The 20,376-nt window shown below is 28.8% G+C and overlaps 2 protein-coding genes across 2 annotated transcripts; one reads left to right on the top strand and one right to left on the bottom strand.

Moving 5' to 3' along the window:
- Positions 1–2,026: 2,026 nt before the first annotated feature.
- Positions 2,027–3,233, bottom strand: LOC108325339 (RING-H2 finger protein ATL32). Its single transcript, XM_017558397.2, has 2 exons — positions 2,891–3,233; positions 2,027–2,446 (listed from the first exon to the last, which is right to left on the bottom strand). Exons 1-2 carry the CDS (start codon positions 3,088–3,090, stop codon positions 2,164–2,166), a joined length of 483 nt encoding a protein of 160 aa, XP_017413886.1. The 5' UTR covers positions 3,091–3,233; the 3' UTR covers positions 2,027–2,163.
- A 7,534-nt stretch (positions 3,234–10,767) lies between these two features.
- Positions 10,768–13,340, top strand: LOC108325501 (protein IQ-DOMAIN 19). Its single transcript, XM_017558582.2, has 4 exons — positions 10,768–11,579; positions 11,689–11,913; positions 12,147–12,833; positions 13,014–13,340. Exons 1-4 carry the CDS (start codon positions 11,118–11,120, stop codon positions 13,032–13,034), a joined length of 1,395 nt encoding a protein of 464 aa, XP_017414071.1. The 5' UTR covers positions 10,768–11,117; the 3' UTR covers positions 13,035–13,340.
- The last annotated feature ends 7,036 nt before the right edge of the window (positions 13,341–20,376 follow it).

The raw sequence follows: 20,376 nt of genomic DNA, 5'->3' as shown, positions 1-20,376 counted from the left end.
CGATCCTACCAACTTACTCCACAAAGTGATATGACACCAGTTTCATTGTTGAGACGTCATTTCAACCTGGCATTCATAATAAACATTAATTTGCGGGCCAATCTGGGAATAGAAGTACATTCCTCATCAAAATTTTGGCCTTTTGAATGTTGTGTAAAGTGAATCTCAAAGTTGAATTTAATGAGTGTTGCAGTCATAATTAGATGCATCTAATGATCTGTTAGCATGCATAATTAGATAATAGTGACAACAAAATTATCAGCAGTTTAAGAGTTTAATGGTTGTTTATATTGTGGTTTTAGTGATTGAAAAGCGCATTACAAAGTGCTGTATTTAGTAGTTAAATTATATTAATCAAAATCAAATAACTGTGTAATTGGTATATATTTACAAAGTCCTTTGTCCTTGTTCAAGAAAGCCACCCATAGCAACTCGCCCATTATTTTTTCTCCTTTCTCTTTCACTAACTAATTTTGCTCAGAGTTGATGAATACAAATTTGCAAATTAGAGAACTGACGTCAACTTTGTTTACCCAATCTTCCGAAGAGGGAGATGATTATACGCTTTCTTTTGTTGCTATGCGGCTGCACCAAAATGACTTGCCAAATCATAATAATTAGTGATTGGATTAGCTGCCAAACCACAATTTAAGGATATTTTGCCTCACTATCTGATCACACTTATGGTTGGACTTAGATAAGCTTATGGAAAAAGAGATATGAGGACTTGTCCTATCTAAGGTTGCATTTAATCAATCTAACAGTCTAAATAATACCAAAGTTATGTTTATGTTTTTACTTTTTAATGTTTGCCTCAAAAATATATTTCAATTTTTTTGTTATTCTCATACTCATGAATAAATTCTTAAAATTTTGAAAATATATTATTTTAATAATTTTTATATCTATACTTAATATTTAATGGACACAATTTCTCTATCTTTAAAAAAAAAAGACAAAAACTACTTTTGACAAAATATAGTACCACACAAAAGACATTTGTTCCTGTAATCTTTGAAAAAAAATTATTTAAAAACAGTGCTTTATCAAGAACAGGCTCTAAAATAAGAAACATTAGTATTGTAATAACACTTCATTAACATGCTGAAAAACAAATACAATGTTAGTGTATGTTTTAATATTAGAGAGAAATAACCTCTACTCTTATCACTTTAAACTGTCAATTCACCATTTTCATCTTCATCAGCTTGAACTTGGTTCTCCATGGTTGAAGTGAAAAACTTGACGTACATATCTCACAAAAAGTACAAGAGATAATAATGATTAAAATTTGTTAATATCTTAATAATAATAATAATGAAAAAAATATTACCTATACAAGACTGAAAGATTCACCAAATCAGTGTTTAATTTATATCTGTTAAATATTAGTTAACAAAAGAAAATCCACACACACCAAAATAGCAGTAATGTAAAATTTAAAAAATACCAATCAAAAGTGTAAACGTGTTTGTAGAGATTAAAGTATTTACTAATTAATGAAGCAAAATGGTTTATAGGGAAATATTTTTTATATTCTATTTTAATATTGTTTGTTAAAAGAAAAAAATTTACTTTATGGAAGGGTTGCTTTTAGTTATTTTAAATATATAAGTTTATCTCTCTCTATATATAACAATAATAAAGAGAAAATTTTCCATTGGTTTAACTTCTATTTTCGTAAATTCTATTTAAACAGATTTTTATTTTTAGTAAAAAAAATCAAAGAAAAAAAAATCTAAATAAAAAAAACATTCTAAAAAATAAGTAATTATTAAAATATAACTTGTTTAAATAAGATATTAGGATTAAAATTGAAATATATTAAATTAAACAACTTGCGAATGTAATGTTTTAGCATCAAGATAATAATATTTGAGTTAGAATGTCATGTTTCTACATCCCCTCTATATATTAATTTACGTAATGTTTAAAATTTATTTATAAAAAGACATTTATTTGAAAAAAAGAAATGTCAGAATTAATATCAATGGAAGAAGAAAAGTCGATGTTTTGTCGCAGGTGGTTAGTTGGGACAGTAAATATTACATGTACTAAATCTGGAACACATAAACCAACATCTCCACATTCAAACAAATAAAGTTATTGAAGTAGTTACTGAAATTAAGTGTTGAGCCCTTATAGGAAGGTGTATATACGAAATCAGAGTTGTACTGGAGTTCGACAATAAGGGCAGTGGGGATGAGCAGCAAGCCATGGAAGAAGACATGCAGAATGATACTTGTGAGAGCATGAAAGGTTCATAACATGTTGTTCTTCTCCCAACTCTTCAAGGCAAACAGCACACACTTTTCTCTCTTCCTTAACCTTGTTGCCACGCAATAACCACGAACTCTCTAATAATTTCCGACCTAATCCTCCGTCCTTCTTCTGGTTACTGTTTTCCCTCACTTTTCCCTCTTTTTTTCTCGGATTCTCACCTGATCTGTAATATCATGCATGTGTTAACCACTTATGCTATCAGAAAGAGATATATACTTAGTTATGAATAAAGGCTATTTTTTTATTAATCAGTAAGAAAATCCGATGTAATGAACTGTCTCAACTAGTAACACAAGGTTAAAATTAGCCTTGTAACCTACTGGATCATAGGGAAATTTCTATAGCAGTAAAAGATGTCTTGGATTATAAAGTTGATCGAACTTGATGTTCAACAGTCTAAGATTCTCTGAGTGAGTTTCATAGGACATCACGTGGGTGCATCCATATATTAATATTCTAGTAGTCTGTGAGATAGATCGAATCTAAGAAATATCCGAATCCGGATGCCATTGAGTTGGAAGAGGAAAATGGAAAATTCCTTAATTAGGCATGAGGAAGTGGAAAAGGTATTAAGAAATGCAGAAAGGAAGGTAATAGTAGGATATACCTGTAGGAGGAAAAGAAGTGTCCAAGCTTGTGGTGAAGCCTCTGCCTGGCCTTGAGAGCAGTTTCATCTAAGACAGTGAGAGGAATGGAAGGTGGGTGGAGGGATTCCTTTAGGTAATAGTTGTGTCGATTTTCATGTCTGTGATTGCTCTCTGCTCTCTTCCTTGCAAGCAACCCAACACCAGGCAACCTTCCAGCCATGAACCAACCCTCTTTACCTTCTCATTCTTATCTCAATTTATGGCCATAATAAGAGCCTCAAATAATGCATCCAAGCTTTTTATGCTTACTTGGGTGTGACAGCTGAGTAGAGTCAGTGAATTTGTTACCTATTGGTAAATATCAAAAGCTGAGGGCCCCAATTCTCATCACTCTCTAGCCCTTTCTAATCATTTCAATTATGTGTCATACATGTGCATTGCATGACACCTGTCTTAGTGTATGGCTCTTGGACAGCATCACAGTATCATGTTCTGTGATGTGGCAAATTGGTAAATGTTCTTTCTGCACACCAAATTTACTGGATTCATTTCATCCAGATTAGGCACGTGTTTCTCTGTCACCACCTTAAAGGGGCACACATTCTTATGGACCAACTTGCATTATAATTTGCACAATAAAATATTTAAATTATTAAAATAAAATTATATTAAATATATTAAAACTTAAATTTCGTAAAATATATGTTACCTTTCAGTTTAAAGTTGTGAAGTCTATAACATCTTGATTCTTTTGTTTGTTCAGAAATCTCATCCCAAACATGAACGTCGGTATAGTCTCATTTATGTTGTGTTTATTTGGAGGGGATTATTTAATGAGTGGATAGATTTGAGGGAATTTGAAGATAAATTTTTTATTATTTATTTGAGTAAATTTGGAGGTAAGTAAAGATGGATTTGAAAGTAAAGTTTCTAAGAATTAGTATAAGATTTGATTGATGTGACAAATAAAAAAAATTGTTTAATTGTTAAAAATTAAAGATTACTAAAATACTCCTAATTATTAAAATAATATAAAATGATAATTGTTAGTATTATATTTAATTATAAAAATGTTTATAAAGAGTAAAAAAATAATGTTAATTATTATTATTATTATTATATTATTATTATTAAAAGTTAAATATACAAGCAAAAATATACAATAGATGAAAGTAAAAGAGAAATAAAGTAAAAAGTTGTTTTTGAATAATAGAAATAAGGAGATGAAGAAAAGTTGGAGCTGCTGCATGGATAAACATCAACACGTAGGGAAAACATGGATAGGTGTTCAGGCTCATGGAATTGGATAAATCACCATGGGAATGAATAAAGGGTGTAGTGGAATTGAATAAGGGGTGGAAGGAACCGAATAAAGTTTACGGGAACTGAATACACATGTATTTGTTCTTTCTATTGGAACCCAATACTCAAAAATGGGAACCGAATACAGCACCATCAGAATCAAATACAACTTTTCTTCAACTCCTTCAAGCTCTGATATTTCACCTTCTTCATCTTTAATACGACAGTAGCCATCAACCTTGAATCACTATAGACCAAACCTCCATTCTTGGTCATCATCTCCACCCTCTGGAATCGAATTACTTGCATTTTTACGTGGTATTTTGCACTTACATTTTTACGTGATATTTTACAAATAATGAAGGGCAAAGTTGAGATTTCAATCAACATCATCGCAAATCCGAACGTATTAGCGGAGTGACGAAAAGGTGCATATCCTGCAAATCTGTCCAATTTCATCGTCTTGTATCCACTGAAACAAACACGAATTCACTCGCAAATCAATCGTCGCATTTGTTCTTGAACATCAATGGTCGCATTTGTTCTTAAACAGTGTTATACACTGAAGTCAACACAGTCTTATGGAGTTTGCTTTTTAGTTTGATGAATCAAAACTTGACGAGGGGTATGAGTGAGTTCCTTTCCTCTAATAGACTCCCAACCGTCACAATCTATGGAAGTTCCCATGGATTTGAATTCATTGAGGTGACTCCTTCTTTGCTTTAAGCAATTATTCTTGCTTACAGGCATCTTTCATTTTTGTAACTATTCATGTGCTTTTTTTCAGCAATCACTCGTGACTAGTCTGTACATTATCGGACCGAGCATGAGTTTCTTTGGACAGTTGACGCATCTGTAAGATTTGTTGAATCTCCCACCGCATCTAAATGGTTTGTGAGATAGGACAACTGTCTGTTATTCTTCTTATTCCTTGTTATAGTAAGTGTTTTAACTGTAAGCAAGGTTGAGATCAAGAGGTATACGCATACAAATTACTTTTTTTCATGTTCAAATTTATTTTTTAGTTTGACTATTTGAATAAAAGTTTTTCAAATTAAAATAATTATTTTATTAATTTATCATTTACATTATTTTTTTATATAACGATTTTTTTTAAATTTAATTACTTTTTAATTATAAAATTATGTACAAAATAAATAGAATCTATTTATAATAAAATTATAAAAATTATTTATATTTTCAATCAAATTATACAAATTATTAATATCTATAGTAATATTATAAAAGTTATTTTGTATTATTATAAAAAAAAATAACACATGTATGTATCTGTTTTAAATGTAAAGGCAGGTGAACAAACCGGCCACAAAGATTGTTTGGAATTAATAGTTGACTTTAAATAGGAAAAAACAAGGGTAAAAAGAAGAATAACTATTTTGTGGTGGAGTTGATTACAGTCACTTTTATGCATTTTATTGTAACAAGACAGGAGGGAGCAAAAAATAATGAAAAAATAAATAAAAACTGATGTTATTTAAATTAGAAAAAAAAATTGAAAGATGAAAGCGAAAGAACTATAAATTACCAATATATCTAAAATATATATTTTTATATAAATTTAAATTAAATAAATTATTTTATTTATATTATTATTATTATTTTGTGAATTTATTTTGATTATTTTATTTTTAAATTTATTTATTTATATAATTGTTATTTTTGATTATATTATTATTTTTATAATAATAAATTATTGTTATTTTTATTATTATAATTATAAAATTGAATACAAATAATTTTTATAATTTTCCTGCAAGTAGTTTTTATTTATTTTATAAGTAATTTTTAATTAATAAATATTAAATTTAAAATATTGGATAAATAAAAAAATAATTAAATTTAAACAAATAGTCATTTGAAATATATTATTGATAAAATATTTATTTTCGTTTTGAAAAAATATTTAAAAAAGATAAAATTGAAAAGTAATTGTGAAAAAAGAATCTCTTTTATATATAAATGTAAATTATTATTATTATTAGTTTATAAATTTATTTTGGTCGTTACTATCATTTTAAATTTTTATTGGTATAATTATAATTATTTTATAATTGTTTTTTATTATCATTACTAATTTATTAGTATAATTATTATTGTATAAAATTTAATTGTATTATTATTGTTTATTATTTAAAATATTATGATTAATATTGTATTATATTAGGTAATAACATTATTATAATATATTATAACTGATACAATTTAATAGGTTATATTTATATTATAACATAATAGTTATACCTAGAATAGATTATGTTAGTTATACCTCCAATCTCTTACAAATCAATTTCCTTATTTATTTATAAATCATTGGATAGAAGCTGAAAGAATACTCATTTTCTTTTCTTTCTTTCCACCAGAACAATACTTCTTGAAAACAAACAGAGTGTTATATATTTGTTTGAATAATTCATGACAATTAAAAATTAGTAAAGTATGGGAGATAAGTTTTTTAGTTTATAGATACCAAAGGAACAAAGAGCTTTAAATAATTGAAAGGTGAAGTTTTTACTGTACATAAATTGGAATTTATCTTATTTTCAGAAGATGGCACTTCAATAAGTGAGTGTGAATGACATGATGATTTTTAAGGAAAGAGTAAAAGAGAAGATATTCCAGTACCTACCTATATGCAATTCGTGGCAGAGAATAGCTCAAAATTGTTGTTGATAAAGAGTGAGTTGTCTCTTACATAAATTACATGAAAATGACTCAACTGTTAGATTTTGACACCTACTAAGACATCAATAAAAGGAAACGTGGACTGCCATTTTCCTGCTCCATTAAGGTTTTCTACAATGTGGTTAGGAGAGTTATTCTTTACACCATCTCATGTTTCTTCCTCCACTTTCATATTTTTTTAAAATATCAAAATTGTATTTCAAAAAAATTCTACATTTCTCTTTTTTTTCTTTTTTAGAGGATTTTGATATATGTTAAAAAAAATCCCTTCAATTGAAAGACTTTTTTTTTAACAAATTTTAGAATTGTTAAAGGTTTTTGAAATTTTTTTTAACAAATGTTGAAATTTGTCAAAAAAAGAAATTTTCAACTAACTTTAATATCGATAGAAGATTTTTTTTTTTTCTTAAATGGATTTTAAAATTTATTGAAATTTTTTTTAAAAGCTTCAACAAATTTTAAAATCTTTTAAACTATAATATTTTTGAAATGTGATAATCAGAGAAAAAAGTGGAGAGGTGTAGAAAGTATCACTGTGTGATCATTTATTGGTGGGCTTTAAAACAGGCTTATATGCACTTATGCTCTTTCTTTTCTTTCTATTCCAACTTATGTCTCCATAAGGTTAGGATAAGAGTACTCTTTCTTCCCTCTATCTTCAACTCCTTCTCAGAACAATATCCACATAATACAAGTTTAGGGAATAAGGTTCCACAAATTCATCAAATTACTGGGAAAATGGCTTAAAGAATAAACTTTACTTCTTATGTGCAAATGGCTTAAAGAATAAACTTTACTTCTTATGTGCAAGTCTATCATGTTACTAATAATTCATGGTAGAAATTTAAACAGTAAAAATTAAAGATTAAATAAAATATAAAAGAGTAAATTTATACAAAATATTATTTTTAAAGTTTTAAGTTAAAAATACTACTGTCAATGAGTCTCTCTCGTAAGATATCTTAATTATTTTAATACTAGTTATTAAAACCATTTTTTTACTTTAATAGAATTGTTGAAAAATCCTACTTCTTTTTTATGAGAGGAAAAAAAAACGGAAAACCAAAAAGTCAGAAAAAAAATCACACAGAAACCTCTAAAACAAATATGGTACAAAGTGTTCTGTCATCTTCACGTAAGATAAAGACTCTCAAGTGCTCAGGATTGGAGAGATATTATGAAAATAAAAAATACTGTTTAAAAATTAAAATAGGAGAACAAAACTTATTAAGGTTAAATATTATATAATCAAAGAAATAGAGAAATCAAATAAAAATAGACTGAAGGGAGTGTGTTGGAAGTCCCACATCGACTAGACATAAGGCCAAATTATAATATATAAGTGAGGTGCAGACCTCACCTTACAAGTTGATTTTGTGGAGTTGAGTTAAACTTAAAAAACCCACTTTCTAACATATGGTATCAAAGTCAGGACTAAAGTTTATCCTAGTGAATTCTAATTGGAATAGAAGTTTTAGAATTTTTTTATCATTTATTGTTCATTTAATTAAAATAGGTTGTTTATGGTATCATATGATAATATGTATAGTTTTTTTTTTTTACCTAAAACAACTTTTGAAATGAATGTAAAAATAGTTAAAAATATAAGTATGAGACTAAAATTCATATTAAAATGAAAAAATTAAAAGAAAAACTTATAAATCTATTATTTAAAAAAATTAATTGAAAATAATACTAATTTTCTACATGTATCGGGTTTAAATCACATTTATTTAAAAACAAAACATAAAAAACTTGTAACGTTTTCCTTTCTTTACTCAAAACGAACAAGGGCACTTCCTATATGTAAATAAACAACTCTTTGAAGTTCATTTGTATTTGTTGGATCCCTTATTATGGGTCATTCTCTTCTATATGTTTTTTATAAAGTTATATATGTTGTTAATACTTTTAGCAGTTTCATTGCGACCAAAGTTTTCCCTTAATTTTGCCTTAAAAAGTTGTTCAAATTGAAGTACAGATATATTTTCTTTCCAACTTTAATCAAACATGGACTAATATAAGTGACAAACAAACTTCTAATTTGTGTTTTTTTTTTTTCATTTTGTTTTATACCAGTATTACGTGATGAATAACAGAATGTCTTTGAAGAGATGGAGACTGTATTCACATGTGAAGAAACGAAAGGCACAAGAGACACTCCTGAAGCCCACCTAGAGGATCTCCTGCATCACAGATCATATTAATTAAATTTTAGATAACGTGTCTTTACGTGTTCCATATCAAACTGCTGAATTTACATATTTTCCTTATTCAGATAATGCAAGAACCTTCCAAGAAAATACATCATTGATGTTCTCTGATCAAGTGCCTCATTATGGTTTTAGTTTGGATTCATTGAATCGTCGTTGATTAATATTTTAACCATAACAAGACAACCTTCTTCCAGAAAACTTGTTACCAATAAAAATACACTGTGTTCTGTTTTTTCTCCTCTGTAATCTTATACCCTAGGACCATATTTGCTGGAATTACTGATACTATTTCTTACTTTTTATCTTGCTTTGTTTCAGTTAGACTTGTCTACATATTACAAATATTCTCTAATAGATGTTAAAATAAAGTACATCTAGGTGGGGTGGTTTTGGAATTAGAATAGGAAATATACTTGTTCTGATTTCATCTATATCCTTTGATTTAAATATATACATAAATGACTTAACAAATGTTCACAACTTACAAGGATTAGTAAGGGTAGATGCAGCCATTGGGGACTTTGTTTAGTGATAACATCCACTAAAAGGATGAGAATCAGGCAGAGAAGTAGAGAAGGAAATGAACCAAATTCCAAGACGGTGTTTCCCCTAACAAAACACCAAGTCAAATGAGGAGCATATAAACATGCCATGTGATTGCCAACTCGTTGTATGCTAATGAAAAGATATCATTTAAAACAATGCAAATCATCATTGAATGATGGCTAGGACGGGCCCTGTCCCTATTAATTTCATATTTCATATTCATGTATTGGAAACACTGGTTTACTCACTTCATCTCTCGTGCTACCTTTGGTTAGAATACATTATTTGCATACAATTTATCATACATCAATCATAATCTTGTTCATTCACCTACTTTTGTATATGCCATTACTCATGTAAATAAAATGATGTGGATAATGCCTCATCTTTGTATAATACATCATGAAAATTGCACTTTCCTTATATCGATTTCTCAATCTGAAAACCCACACGTTATAACACTTCACTGCATTCAATCACCACCTAAGCCAATCACTTCTGTTGGTTGTTGTCAGTGGCCTTTGATTCATATATGAGTACTTTTTTTTTTTTAAGTTCATTTATGCAGTCTTGCTATGTAGTAGTTCTTGACATATGAAGCATAAAAGTTCTTGAACCCATGTAGTAGTAGCCTTTGCTTATGAGAAATGTAAAAGTTAGATGACTTCTCTGAAGGGCTTGGTATCAGGGCAAAAATTGGGTAGGGTCAACCGGGAAAGCAAACAAACAAAATTTAGTAGAAAAAAAATGTTAACAAAAACAAACACAGGAACATTAACCCTATGTCTTAGGCTAAGGGAGAGGGCACGTGCACATCTTCAGGACCGCTACTCAATCATTTATCAGTGGATCCTGCAAGGTCTTTTAACTTTCTTTAGTTCATGACCCCTGTAATGGACCCTCAATTGAACACTCTCCTACCCAAATAAGAGTATTTTACACGGATGCTGCATGTTCTTGATCTATTATCACATGGTTTCTGATCTATCCCATTCCAGATTAACCGACAGCATCAATTATTAAAATACCCTTATGGCTATGGATGAGGAATAGCTAACTATAGGGATAGCATGGGAAATGAAAATTCTTTTTAACTTTAGACTATGGAGGGCAAGGAATCTTATTATCTTAATCGGTAACAGTTGCATAATGCTCCAGATTGTGGCAAGTGGCTTATGCGGGGAGCTTCCTCTTGGCTTTTTTTTCTTTCACACAGCCAGGCCTTACCTGTTGCATGGCATAGAGACCCCCAAAAACATATTCTCAAAATGGTGGTTAGTAATTAGTACGGAAAAGATGTCATGAGACAGTGAGTTTAAGCTGTCAAATAGCGTTGTCTATTTTCAATAAGGGGGCCATGATGTTGAAAGAAACTTAAAAAATGTAGATATGAAGAGATCTACAGATCGTTTTTGTTACTTTCTTTAAGTTTGTTGCTACTTGTTAGTATCCGTATCAGCTTACTAGGAGTTTGAAAGAGATGGGGAAGACGGGCAAATGGCTTAGAAACTTGTTGACCGGTAAGAAAGACAAGGAAAAAGAGAAGGAAAAATCTACATCTAACCTGAATTTTGCTTCAAATGGAACAGAAAACTCAGCCACTCCAACTTCCACAACCCCAAAGGAGAAAAAGAGATGGAGTTTCAGAAGATCATCAGCCACTTCCACAGCCACACTAGTATCAGTTTCCAAGGAATTGAATTTTGTAGAACCAACTGTCACTGCTTCGCAGACAGTGCAAGCTGACACGGATGATCAGAATGAGCAAAGGAAGCATGCCATGGCTGTGGCTGCTGCCACCGCAGCAGCAGCTGATGCTGCGGTGGCAGCTGCTGAGGCTGTAGCTGTTGTGATCCGTTTGACTTCTGCTTCCAATGCAACATCTAAAAGCATTAAAGAGGCTGCTGCCATTAAAATCCAATCAGTCTTTCGGTCTCATTTGGTATTTCAGTTATATGGAAGCTAGTTTTGTCTTTCATTCACTAGGGAATCGTTGGAATTTGAGTGTGTGGTTGTGTGATACGATATGTATCATTGTTTATATATGACAGGCAAGGAAAGCATTGTGCGCTCTAAGAGGACTGGTGAAGTTGCAGGCACTGGTAAGGGGTCATTTGGTGAGAAAACAGGCCAAGGAAACACTGAGATGCATGCAGGCTTTGGTGACGGCACAAGCTAGAGCTCGTATTCAGAGGATCCGAATGGGTTCAGAAGGAATTCCTAATCAACAACAAAGAAAAGCCACAGATGATGATCTGTTCAGGCAAATATATAATGTCAGTATCATAACTGCTCTCAATTATCTTTTGACAGTTGAAAATGAAATTTCAATCATTTATGGGATATATAATATACATGATGGTGTGAAATTCTTTGTTAGCTGTATCTTTTCAGCATAATAACGAAATTTTGCACTGAAAGTACAAAAATTTAATGTTGAAATATATGGCGAAGCACTCAAGGAAATGTGGGTATCATTGATATGAAATATGGATTTTTGTACATATAGGAAATGGAGAGAGGCTTGGAAGACAATATCAAGATTGTTGAGATGGATGTGGGTGAAACAAAAAGTGATTGCAGAAGTAGAAGCAGCAGTGTATATCATCATGGGCATCAAGAACAGCATGACCATAGATTTTCCACACATTATTCAACAAATGGTTTCTACTCAAAGGAAGAAAACTACAAGGTGTCACCAGCTCCATCAGCATTGACAGAGTTGAGCACAAGAGAATGCAGTGGCCATTTTGAGGACTGTTTCAGCACAGCCCAAAGCAGCCCTCAGTTCCACTCTGCTGTGTCAAGAACAGAAAATTCAAAGCACCTTTTTTCTTTTCCAAGGCCAGCTTATGCAGAGTCTATGTGCGATGACTACCCTCTGTTTCCAAATTACATGGCTAACACTGAATCATCAAGGGCCAAAGTCAGATCGCATAGTGCACCGAAACAAAGACCCGATTCATTTGAGAGGCAACCAAGCCGCCGAAGAGCTTCAGTAGAGGGAAGAAATGTCCCAAGGCCAATTAGGATGCAAAGGTCATCTTCACATGTGAGTGCCACTGCTCAAAACTATCAATATCCTTGGTCAATCAAGCTTGACAGATCCGCAGTTTCACTCAAAGACAGCGAGTGTGGCTCTGCAAGTACAGTGCTCACTAACACTAATTATTGCAGATCTCTTGTTGCATTTGACGTGAGTACTTTCCGTTCTCGCACTCATACCATAAATTTTGTCATAAACTCGAATACTAAAGTAGATATAAACAAGAAAATTAAGAGTAACCATGTTTGCTGTTTAATAATATACTATGTGTATTCTTAATATCGGTTTGTAACATTGTTGGTCTGACAATGTTTTTTCGATTGACTGCAGCCACGTGGAGATAGGTACTGATGACTTAGCATGAACCTTGTCTTAAATCAAATAAAAGACAGTTTGCAAGATCACCAAGTCTAGACTTACGAGTTTCAGTTTGCTGAGTTTTTCCTTCTTTTGATTTCAAACAAACTAAATAATAACTTCGCTTTTGCAGTAGAGTTGTTGTGAGAGATTTATTGCTGTCCAATGGTTGTAGAGTTTCTCCTTCTATCCATTGTGTGCCATGTTTCTGGATTACTTTGTAATAAAACGTTGTAACAATTCACAGACTGTGTAAATTTACCAAGTAAGATGATGATAGATATGTTAGTGTTGAGTTTTCTTTTTTCTTTTTTACCCAAGTTACTCGTATCACTGACGGTAGTGATTTTTTTTATTATTATACTGATATTACTTTTCACTCTATGTAGGTTAAGGATTTTCACTTATTCTTATTAGTGTATTTTTGTCAATTTTATTTATAATTCAATAATAGACCAAATTTGTGACTAATATTTTTAAGTAGATATCAACTGAATGTTCAATTAACATTTATATATGTCAAAATAATTACTCTAATCAATTTCAACTAATGGTATCAAGTTAAAATAATATTAATTGAGAAAATATTTTGTTATCAAACTAAAATATTACAAATTTGATACACGAGTGGTATCAACGAAGCCATGAAAATTGGTGAGTACAAGACCGTTTGCCAAAAATGATTTTACACATACTATACATTTGAAAACCAATGAATATCATAGTTGTATCAATAGTATTAGGAGAGTAACAAACCTTATCTACATACATGGATAGACTACCGTCATAAAATATCATAGTCAAAAAGTGCAACAAAATATTTCTTCTAAAAAGAGATAAGTTGTAACTTTTCAGAATCTGAGCTACTATACAATTAAAGGGTTTTTCTTTTTTATCAACAAAATCAGAATTTGAATTTTCAATCAGCTTAAATTTTTTTATTAATTTCCTCCAAGTATATTAAAAATTTGGTTAAAATCTTCTTTTTCAATTTTGTCCATACTATTTAATTTGGTTCTTTTATTTTTTTCAATTAAATTCATTTTTTTATTCAAATATCGATTATATTTAATAATTTCATATTTGTACAAATGTGTTAACATTAATTTGTAATTGTCATTTAGTAGTACTTTTAATTTTAATTTTTTTTATCTCATGTCAAATTCATATCACATTTTATTCACGTGTCAATGTTGTAGGTAAGGAAAATATATAATATATTTAAAATTTAGACTCAATTAAATTTCTTTTATTAGAGGAATGTTGTGCTTTTCTAAAATAAAACCAAATTAATTATAAATTTTAATTACAATTCAAATAGACATCTTACGTCGTTTCATTTAAGTATTGAAATTGATTTTATTTTTAATTTAAATTTAAAAGAGTACATATTTTAAACTTTTAAATTTAAATAGTTTTAAACATCTGTTACGTTTTTTTAAAAATAATTTTCATACTAAAAACATAAATTGGAAATCTGTAGTGACACTCGCATAATTTGAATGTATGACACGAAAAAAAAATAGATAAATTAAGTTTAAAGATGTAAAATATATTAATTATTCCGTTTAAGTTTAATGTGAATTTATTTTGGAGGAATTAAATTTATAAACAAACTAACAAAAGGAAAATACATCTTTATTTAAATTATTGCAAATATTCAAATTTAAAAATTACAATATGTGACTTTATATTTTTAATATATAAAAAAAAGTATAAGTTTAAAATAGGTATTTATTTAATTTAAATTGTGAAATAAAATGATTTTTAATATTTAAATAAAGTGATTTGATGTATAAATTTTAAAAAATATTTTAATATGTACATATAAATTTTAGTTAGGCTTAATTATGAATTTGATATAATCTTGAATATAATCTTGATATAATCTTGAATAAATAAAACCTCTTTAAGTTAAAATTATAGAATGAAGTGTTGAGAAAATAAAAAGGAAATTGATAAAATTTTGTGATTAACAATTTTTCAAAAAATTAAAGGATGATGCAATTGTTTTTAAAGATAATTTTTTTATATTACTTAGTAAATAAACAGTTTAGACAATCAAACACTTGAAATTAAGAGCAAAACTTTTCATATGAAAAAAAAAATAATGAAAATATTAAAAAAATTAAAAATAATACATCATTTAAACATAACCACACAAAAAAGAATTATAAGTTGTCTCATAAAAACAATTTGATACACCATAAATGAAATTACATAAAAAACAACATATATAATTAAGAGTATAATAAGATGAAAAATATCTTGAAAATATGATCTTTATTTCAAATATCAAACTACTAAAATCGTTGAAGGATAATAAAAAATGTTTTAAGGAAACAAAAGTTGTTAAAATGAAAAATAAATAAGGATAGAAAAGATAAGTTTTTGTATATACTACTTTGTGCATTAAATATTTACGTGTATTTGAAATTGAGAGCATAATGTAAAATAGATAAATATAAATAAAATATTAAAAAAGATTATAAATAATCAAATGTGAGACATAAAAACTAATTGTTTCCTTAAATTTTATAATATACCATTTAAACATGAAAACACAACCAAAACAATGTATAATCAATATAGTTATATAGAGCTATCAAAACAAACAGGTAACTCGGCTCGACCCGGTCCGACTCGCCACAGGTTGGTCATTTAGTGAGTCAATCTAACCCAACTCACTTATTAGCGAGCTGAACAAATTTGAACCCGCCTCGACCCACTACGGGTTGGTAGGTTAAACGGGTTGACTCACTAACTCATTTAATTATAAGTTTTTTTAAAATAAAAAAATTACAATTTTTTTAATTCAAATATAAATAAATGTCACACTAAAATGATGTTAAACTCCAAAAACAATTCAAAATAAAAAAGAATCATACACATCCAAGCGTAATCCAAAAACATGTATAAAAGAGGAACAAATAAGTTTTTAATATTAATAATTTTTGTATCACTTGTCCATTTATAATATTAGAGTCTATAAATCTATAATATTTCTCTCTCTTGAAACATCTTCTTCTTTATCATCATCCACAATATAATAAAAATAATGTTACTAATAATATTGAAACACAAAATAATAAATAATTAAATTAAATTAGGTGGGCTGGTGAGCCAATCCGGTCCGGTGAGATGGGTTCTAAGTGAGCCGGGTTGAAAACTAGTCCGCATAAAAAAATTACTTTTTTTTCAAACCCAACCTGGCTCAAACTCGTGGTGAGTCAGATTGGTTCGCGGGTGACAACTCATTTTGATAGCACTATCGTGATATAAGAAAATATATATTAGAGATGTAAAAGACTTTTATGAATATAGAACAAATTAATGTTGTCAAAATGGGTCACCCGGCCCAACCCGATCCGGTCCACCACGAGTTGGTTACTTAGTGAGTCAATCCAACTCGATTCACTTATCAGTGAACTGAAAAAATTCGAATTCAGCCGAACTCAGTAGGGGTTGATGAGTTAAATATGTTGACTCATTGGTTCATGACAAGTTTTTTTTTTTAAATCCAAAAAAGGTAATAATTTTTTTCTAATTCAAATCTAAATAAATTTGAATCCAAAATAATGTTAAATTTCAAAGACAATCCAAAATAATAAATATATAATACAATCCAAAATCATCTTAAATTCTAAATATAATAAAAAGAATAAGCACAAAAAACACAATTAGGTGGATTAGCAAGTCAACCCCACTTACTCCAAATTAGTAGATCGTATTCAAAATTGACCCATATCAAAATTTCAATTTATTTTTCAACCCAACACAAACTTATGATAAACCGGATTAACTTACAATTTCAACCTATTTTAACAATACTAAAACAAATCAAATAATTAAAATAAACGGAAGAGACACTTTAATTTATATATATATATATATATATATATATATATATATATATATATATATATATATATATATATAAAGTATTGAGTTTTATCCATATTATATACAATCAAAATTAAAATAAATTTAAATAGTATCCACAAGTTATTTAACCCAACCAATAAATATGATTCAATTATAGTTTGTATGAAGTGAAAAGGTCACACGTGATGCCAAAAAATTCAACATATATCTCGTTAAAAAAAAATCTCAAAATTTGCTTTAAATTCCGCTCAGGATCCGCACTGGCTATTTAACTAAAATGTAGACTTACACTAATGATCCACGTGACTGGAACATTGCAAAAGGTTGCGTTTCTTGTTTTTCTGAATTTATATTGTTATCCCTTTCATTGTCTGGAAGAACAAGAAGCTATATAATCTTGTGACCTCTCCAAAACAGATCTATTCTCTCGCCAAAACTCACCCTTTGTGGTCCATCACTTTTATGTCATCGGTTTATTCTAGGCGCATGTTTTTTAACTTAATTGTATAAACATAAACGCTATGTTTGAGTGCAGTCTAAGTTATAGATTCTCAGCTTCAAAGATTTTGATGACACTTGTGTATAAAAAAAAGAAGTGGGTTGAAAGATTCTTATGCTATCTACCAACAAATAATGTACAAAAATTAAGTCAAAAGAAAGAAAATTAACAATGTGTAAGATCGAAACCTTTTCATCCTACCATATTTCACTTCCTATTCTAGTTTTCGCTTTTCTTATTCAAAATTTTACCTGCTCGATGGAACAACTTTATGCTTACCGAACCCATACATAAATATATGAATCTCTCTCAAACTTCCATAACCTTTAGTACGGTTTCATAAATTCTCTCACTTATAATTGTTTATTGGCATATGTCTTTAATTGGAAATTTAAAAAAAAGAAGACTTCAAATGATATATCGGCATCGTGTTGTTTGTGTTTTACTTGGTCTAATTCGTTCTGGTATGGTACATTGACTTCAAGAAAGCAACTTCTAGAAAACATACGCCACTATAGGCCACTTTTTCTCTTGTTTTGTGCAAAACAATGCAAATACTTTATATATAGTTTACCCTGTGATATCCACATTTCACTTAACAATAACAAAATTTTGTTATCACACGTAATATATTTTAATTTCTGAAAAATATGCCCTTTTGTCCCAACCAAAATCTCATAAATGTAAGAACTATAATACATTTTTTATAAGGATTATTTATGGACGGCAATTTGACATATATAGCAGTGCAACCTGTGGTACATATTATTATATAAATAACAGTGTCATGTGGTGGGTTCATCAGTTTTTATCTTTTTTTTCTTCGTGTTCCCCTTTAATTTTTAATAAAATAAAATGATGAGAAGTTATGTCTTCCTTTGCTATCTTTTGTTTGACTTTGATGGCTCTCTATCCTTTATGATAAGTATATATTATAAGTAAAAAAAAAAATTAATATTCGGGTTTCTTATCACGAGAAAAAATTATTTCCACATAGAATTTTTTACTTATTTTTGAAGCATGCTTGAATAGACCATGTAGCTAAGTTTTATTCTGATCTTGAAACTTATTACATACTCTACCGTCTCAAGTCTAAATCATTATGAAGACTTAGTTTCACGAATTTCAGTGTGATTTTAAAAGAAATTGAATTATATTATATTAGAATAAGCCACACCTCTGTTTATGCCACTTGAATTACATGAAGTGGTCACATTAATTGAATATAACAAGGCAACAAATGCAAGGGTTACTCTAATTTGGTGAATGAAGAAATGAAAAGACTGAAAGATACCTGAACAAAAGGGACGTATGGAATTGAAGGGAGCCAAGTGAACTTAAAAACCATCTGATAAGTTCTATTCTATCAAACTCAGTTTTGCTTTCAGACACAGCATAAAAAATTGTTGACTTTGGGTACACATTCAGTGTAACATAGGGTTTCCATCATTTGCTCAACTTCACCAACCACCACTAAAAATTTCATTTGTATAAAGCTTAAATAGTCATTGTTTGTTTTATTTTATATATTTTCTCATTTTGAAAAAAAAAAGAGATTAAATTCTATTTTTAAATATTAACCGAAAAACAAAAATTACTCTTTTTTAAATTACGTTAGAAATTTTATATCAACTAAAAAGAATGCAAATTTACAATATATAAATAAGTATAAATTTTATTTTCTAAATTAATTTTGTAAAATTGAATTAGATTTCAAATTAATTTTTTAAGTTATTTAAAGTTTATTTTAACAAAATTTAATATTTATTAAATGTATAATATATTATGACCATTTTATAATCTCATGCTTCAAAAGATATATTTATTTCGACAACAAGAAATGAATTGAAGATCTCATATTAATTAAATATAAAACAAATTTACAAGAATATAAATAGGTTTCATCAATACAAAGCAACATGACAGAGTCTCCTGAAGAGATATTATAGATTATATTTTTCTTAACCTCATTGTTGTATTTATTATCACATTAGTACAATTAATCAACTATTGCTTTTGGGAAGCAAGTTGTTGTTGCTGTTAAACATGGGCTTGAATTTTTTTTACTCTTCTATAATTTACACTCCAGAAAACATAAAAATAAAAACCAACAAATTATATTACGTTATATATATAATTTAACTTAATATGGAGATTTCTTAAGAAATTATATAAATAAAATTTAACAAATACCATTTTCTAGGTCAATAAAATCAAGTTGCTAATGGCTGGTTTGTAGTCAAAGGGTATAAAAATATATAATTTAGTGATAAAAAATAGGAAAAATACGGTAAAAACCGTGTTTTTGGTGAGATCAGCCACCAACAAACATCAGCATTTGCTATAGTTTACAATGCATGCCAGTTCATTGGCAATTTGCCAGGATGTGTACTATTAAAAAAAGTGTAAACAGATTAGGAAAGGAAGTTTGATTCTGGCTTATTCAATTAGGATTATAGTCAAACCAAACCATACTAATATAAAGTACATTGTAAAAGTCATACTAATGTGATGGCGTTGTTCCATATTGGTGTATAACATAACAGTTTTTTATTAGTTGTCTTTTATAGTTTCAATCAAAATTAGAGTTGTTAATTCAATTTCTTATTTTATAAATTATTGATATATAATTAACAAAGAGCATTTGATAGAGAGAAAAATATTCACGACTGATAATTATGTCGTGATTCCTGTAAATCATGAAATATTGTGATTCTTGAAAATAATATAAAAAATTTATTAATTAGTCAAGTATAAACATATTAAAGAATGTAGGAATTCCATGTTAGCCTTATACAGAAAAGAGGTTACATTTTAATATTATATTATATAATATTATATCTTTCACATTTATTTTTATTCCTTTTCAGTTAATATTATAAAGCAGTTAATATATATTCTGAAAGTGGTCCATTTATTTTTAAGATAAAAAACCATTTTTAAAAAACGTGC

The sequence above is a fragment of the Vigna angularis genome, chromosome 3, assembly GCF_016808095.1.
Source record: "Vigna angularis cultivar LongXiaoDou No.4 chromosome 3, ASM1680809v1, whole genome shotgun sequence".
Classification (NCBI taxonomy): domain Eukaryota; kingdom Viridiplantae; phylum Streptophyta; class Magnoliopsida; order Fabales; family Fabaceae; genus Vigna; species Vigna angularis.
Note: the sequence above shows the minus strand (reverse complement) of the source record. Positions and strands in the feature narration are given on the sequence as shown.